This window comes from Ylistrum balloti, unplaced genomic scaffold, assembly GCF_031769215.1.
Source record: "Ylistrum balloti isolate Yb309-2 unplaced genomic scaffold, AGI_CSIRO_Ybal_v1 Utg372384, whole genome shotgun sequence".
NCBI classification, from domain to species: domain Eukaryota; kingdom Metazoa; phylum Mollusca; class Bivalvia; order Pectinida; family Pectinidae; genus Ylistrum; species Ylistrum balloti.
In genome coordinates, this window is record NW_026783087.1 from 40,773 (window position 1) to 47,063 (window position 6,291).

Sequence of the window (6,291 nt, forward strand, 5' to 3'; positions counted from 1 at the left end):
AGGAAACAGAAAATATTTTGAAATATGTCATCAGTCATCATAGCAATTGTTTTGTATATCTTATCATACCGTTTCACCTTTTTTCAACGTTTCTAAAATTATATTGCACGAATCATGTTGCGTGGCTCATTAAGCTTATCTAGGGCAGATGCATTTAACCTGCACTTTTCAGTATCACCTAGTTAGAATCTGTAGTCTTTCATCAAAGGAGCACTGTCTCCAATATTCGTGTACATATATGTATATTAACACACTGCTTCATTAACGAAATGTCATATTAATGCTGTTATGTCTTTTGGTTTCTGCTGCAATGAAATTACAATACGCATAAAATCGATAAAACGACCGCAAAGTAACAAATAAAATTAACAGAGAAACTTGGTAACATTTACAAAAACAAAAACAACAACAACAACAAAAACAAAAACAACAACAACAACAACAACAACAACAACAACAACAACAACAACAATCGCATCAAAAGCCTTATTCCAAAGTAGTAGCCTAACAAATTTCAGTTTCCTAAGTGAATGAAATACGTGTTTTAATCATTACCCAACTGTAAATAACACACCATCTTTTCGTGGTTAAGTTAGGACATTGTCTTCGTAATATAAATCTGAGTTGTTATCATTGAACAACATTGTATAGGCCTTTTGCATATGTATGTTTAAGCGTTTTCTAAGACTTCAAACAATGAACTGAATATATGACATCTCGCAGGCGTATTGATACAAGATTGGCTAGTCTTTTAAACGTATACCTCTCACACAAGTTGAGTTAATCAGCGAGGAAGCTTGCATTCAGCTGTCTGCCACTAATGAGCTTTTCAACAACGGGCTGGTATTAAGATTTCCAGTTACACACCATCATGTCAGAGAAACGATCAGTGATTGAGAAGGAAGACACAGACAAGACAATACTGCTCTCTAATTGTGAAGAAGCTTAATATCATCTTACCATATTTTGAAGCCATTAGAACAGACGTATTTACGTCTCGTTTTATTAAAACGGCGAAGACATGTTTTAAGTATCAACAATTTAACCTTTTAGATGTGCAGAACGGTTTGAAAGTCACTTTGAAAATATATTTCCAGGTGATCTGAGAGACACATTCTACAGCGATTCCTGCTGCTCCTTGTTGGATAAATATCGAAACGTTTGGTTTTATATCGGAACTCGTAATAGGACATACATTGTATCTGGTGATTGTGTTTCTAAAATTCGATAGAGATGGCTATGAATGCTTTAAACATCAGCGTAACAAACGATACAACTATACCTGACGAAAGACTTGCAGTAGTTCTTTCGGTAATATTTGTCTTCATTCCTGGCTGTCTTTTAAACATTATCGCCATCTTCATCATCGTGAAGGATTTTAAAACATTACAGACACCAACGAATACATTACTGTTTCTACTAATTTTATTCGATCTAATAGCTTTGTTTAACTCCTATATGTGGTTAGTTATTGATAAAAACTATTCTATTCCTGCTCTAACATGCCAGATAAAGAAAATTATCAATCCACTTTTTCTATTCTACACCGGAATACTAAGTCTGGTCCTTGCCATTGACAGATATATTGCATTGAACTTTGCGTTCTTCTATCGTACAAGAATAAGCTTTAAGCTTTGGCTCTATGTTGCTTTTGCTGCTCTTCTTTTTAGCTTGTTTATTGGATCGTTACCTCTGATGGGATATGGCTCAAGTTATGAAGATTTTTCAAACCATCGTCTTCAATCTTGTGGCAGTTTTGATTACGAAAAGGACCCGTTAAAGAGAGTTTTTGGAATAACACAGCCATCCATTGGGCTGATTGTAATTATTTGTATTGTCATCTTCAATACTCTTACAATTCGAACAGTGCTACAAATGAAAATGCGCATCCGTGCCCAAGAACTACAAATGGGTCAAGGACATCTCCCTTCCCACGAAATACTATTTGCTAACCTGGTTACAGTCATGACTTTAGGGTTCATCGTGTGCTGGACGCCGTTCAATGTAAGTGACTTTACTTTTCAGTTCACAGCTGCAAACAATTAAAAAGATAGTAGAAATAACATATTTTAACAATGCTCATTCAACAAACCTCTAAGATCATAACATGTTAGACAAATTGTTTAGTATTTAACGGAATAGATTTTTTTTTTATTTTCAACGACAACAGCAAACAAGATGAGTGGGGAAAACAACTACTACAACAACTACAACAACAATTTTAACAACTACAACATTAACAGCTTAAACAACAATATTAACAACTACAACATCAACAACAGCATCAACAACTACAACAGCTACAACAACAACATTAACAATTACAACAACAATTTTAACAACTACATCATCAACAACTACTACAACAATTTAACAACCACAACAGCAAACAAGATGAGTGGGGAAAACAACTACTACAACAACTACAACAACAATTTCAACAACTATAACGACAGTTTTAACAACTACAACATCAACATTAACAACTAAAACAACAATTTTAACAACTACAACATTAACAGCTTAAACAACAATATTAACAACTACAACATCAACAACAGCATCAACAACTACAACAGCTACAACAACAACATTAACAATTACAACAACAACAACAACTACATTCAACAACTACTACAACAATTTCAACAACTAGTGGGGAAAACATCAACAACAATTTCAACAACTATAACGACAGTTTTAACAACTACAACTACAACATTAACAGCTTAAACAACAATATTAACAACTACAACATCAACAACAGCATCAACATTTACGACAGCTACAACAACAACATTAACAATTACAACAACAATTTCAACAACTACATCATCAACAACTACTACAACAATTTAACAACCACAACAGCAAACAAGATGAGTGGGGAAAACAACTACTACAACAACTACAACAACAATTTCAACAACTATAACGACAGTTTTAACAACTACAACATCAACATTAACAACTAAAACAACAATTTTAACAACTACAACATTAACAGCTTAAACAACAATATTAACAACTACAACATCAACAACAGCATCAACAACTACGACAGCTACAACAACAACATTAACAATTACAACAACAATTTCAACAACTACATCATCAACAACTACTACAACAATTTTAACTCACACGTGAGATACTGCCATCACTGCCATGGAGAAATCTTCTTACAGGAAATTATATAATTTAATATAACACAATATGATATAATATGTAATTTAACATCTCATAATATAATATTGCCGATCGCTTCATTTGTTTTTCTGTTCAATCTGAGAAATCTTCTTACAGTATGAAATATAGTTTAATATAATATAATGTAATATAATATAATTGTTCGAATTTTTATCAAATTCTGCTTATTCTAACTGTGATATTATCTTGACGTCGTCTTGAAATTAAACTAATTTTTTTAACTAAATCATACATGCCTTTATAAATATTGCAATGAAATGTTTCATTAATATTAGCATGATATAATGAAATGTGGAATAGGTTTGTATTTCTATTAAATATTAGTGTTAGTAGAAAGGGTAAATGAGTTTGATATTATTAGAACCAAGCAATATATTTTGCCTTTAAAGGTTTTCATGATTTTGAAATAGCAGCGAAAAGTGACCACAAGAAACCGATACAAATTCTGTTAAAGACAAAGAAAAATCTGCCATATGAAAAGAATCTTCATTTAATGTCCAAATCGATCAAATTAGGACAATATACGAATAAAAAAGGTTTTTAGTTTCATTTATAAATCTATCACAGTCATTGAAATAAATGCATGTGTATGTATCATGCATAAAATCTATTTTTATTATTTCAAAAATTCAATTCATTTATTTATCTTTCTTTTGTCTTTGTATATTTATTTATTCATTTATTTGTAGATATAAGGTTATTCTTTTGAAAGCCATTCTATTGATTTTAGAGACTGTTGATTTAGTATCATATGTAGGACATTGGTTTGGTGATCAAAAGGTTCCGCTTCTGACACAAACGCCGTTTTGTGTCATCGAGCAAAACAATATATACTTTACTGTATATTATAACAGAGTTGATAGCTACTGGATGTGTTAAAATGGCAGCTTCGACTATATACTTCTCATGGAATTGAGAAAAATCATGGCCAGTAGCAATAACCACGGATGATTACTTGTAAACCTCTATTAGATGGATATGTTGCTGTGATAATGGGACATATAAAAGGTCGATTTTTAATCATATACTTGGTTTGCTTCACGGCACAATACAATACATACTAAATTATATTTGCTTTAATGAGTTTCGTATTTCAATACCTGATCATTATTTAAATCAAACTATTGATCAAAATGACGATTGTGTTTAGTCTGTGCACGTCCCTCCATTTCATTCTATAATGAGGAAACAAATTAAGCGCATCTTTTTATTTTTCTCGCATCTCTTCTAAGGTTTCAACATCAGCAACATTGGCAACATTAAAGCTTTGAAAAAATGAAATTGTTTCATGCTTTGTTTTTTTGTTTTTCCCCCACCTTTTTTCTTTATTTCCCCAAATCTTTTATTTTGTAATGCTCTTTCTACATGCTCGTTCACAACAACAATGAATAATTAATCCATTCTTAAATTTTGTTCATTGAACATTGTACAGGATCAACACAAAAAACAGGAAACAAATGAAACATGATTAAATGGCACATTTAATTCTGATATAGAAAATGAAAAAGAAAACTGAATTGTATTTTAAAATATTTTTCTCTACCATATTTTGTTTGTGCCAAACAAATGTGAAAAAATATATTTTTTCCAATGTTGATTTCAGATTATGAACATTCTGGAATCCACTGGCCAACTGCTATCCCCATCGTTAAAGGCATTGATGCATTCGATAACAGGTCTGAGTTTCTGCATTGACCCATTGCTGTATGTATGGATACGAAAGTCTGTCAGGAAGAAGGTGGTCGCTGCCTTTCGTAATTGCATTAGATGCAAGCATTCTTCCGACCCTAATCTCAGATAAGTTTTAAGTAAACAGAGCTGGACCGTTAAGTGTGTCACAATTGATGTTTATTTGACAGGAAATTCCGCATATCATTGATAGAAAACGATTATCTTCAAGATCCAAGGTCAACTTGTATTTATGCAAAATGGATAGGCAACTATATATAATATTGTGTCGTAGATAGTTTAGGTTGAAATGTTTGCTTCATAAAAGAATAGGTATAGTGCATGAACGCATTGTACAATATAGAGGGATTGGCTCTTCCTCGTCTAAAAGAACTTTGTTACTGAAAAATTATTTGCTTTTGTGGGGATATATTTTCGTTAACTTTTGGGTAATCTAAATTCACAAATGTATATATTCAAATAGATAAACGATGACATGAATTATAGTACTATGTTCTTGTGAATTTTAGGTTCATTTATCCATAAAATCAAGTGCCAAAAAAATACATATTATTGAAAATCCAAGAATTTAAGCACCACGAAAATAGATGGTTTTACAGTGCGTTGTTGTTTGTTTCACACAGACATGTGTTTGTTTTTCGTCTGTTTGAGTGTCTTCACTTATATTGCATTTAAGGCAATATTCGCATGTTGTTCCTTTCAGTCTTCTTTCAGTGTTCTTAGACAGGGTAAAAAGTATGTTTCTTACAATTATTGTAACGCACAATGTATACATCGTCCGCACACACGCTATACAGTATCTAGCGCACAAATGTGATATACGTTTGCACATTTTGTGCAGTTCAGTAAAATGATTTACTAATGATACGGATTGAAGATAAAACCAAAAGTTAGTGTAGATATGACTTAACATTGATAAGTGAATATAAAAGCTATTTTAATTAGATAGTTTTCAAAATAACACTGGAACCTGCGTAAATTAGTCGATCTAATGTATTGTTTCATACCGCAGAAAGCGCCGAGTGGTGTGTCTCGAGCAACATAAATTACCTGTTCTCGGAACATTGACAAATGAGATATTATAAATGACTCATAACCGTGACAAAAGGGCATCCATTTATTTAATGTGTTACATATATAAGTAATCAATATCTATACAAGTAAAAACTATTCAGTTGGATAGATTTATGTGTCTAATCTTTAGCTATATGGTTTATTTAAGATAGATACTTAGCTGCATTCTTATATTTAGAAAATAAATAAGCAATATCCATCACGTATCTTTAAGTAATTTCTAAATTTATATCAACCACGATAGGATCGCACACCTTTCCGAAAGGCAACTTTGTCAGGTTTTCACCTCGTGTAATGTTTTGCGATCCCACAACTGGA

General features: G+C 32.0%; 1 protein-coding gene across 1 annotated transcript; it reads left to right on the forward strand.

Moving 5' to 3' along the window:
• Positions 1–1,233: 1,233 nt before the first annotated feature.
• Positions 1,234–5,011, forward strand: LOC132564602 (prostaglandin F2-alpha receptor-like). Its single transcript, XM_060229250.1, has 2 exons — positions 1,234–2,004; positions 4,814–5,011. Exons 1-2 carry the CDS (start codon positions 1,234–1,236, stop codon positions 5,009–5,011), a joined length of 969 nt encoding a protein of 322 aa, XP_060085233.1.
• The last annotated feature ends 1,280 nt before the right edge of the window (positions 5,012–6,291 follow it).

Coding starts and splice junctions, on each gene's coding strand:
- LOC132564602 (XM_060229250.1), top strand. CDS start 1,234: ATGGCTATGAATGCTTTAAACATCAGCGTAACAAACGATACAACTATA. Junction 2,005..4,813: donor TGTGCTGGACGCCGTTCAAT/GTAAGTGACTTT, acceptor TGTTGATTTCAG/ATTATGAACATTCTGGAATC.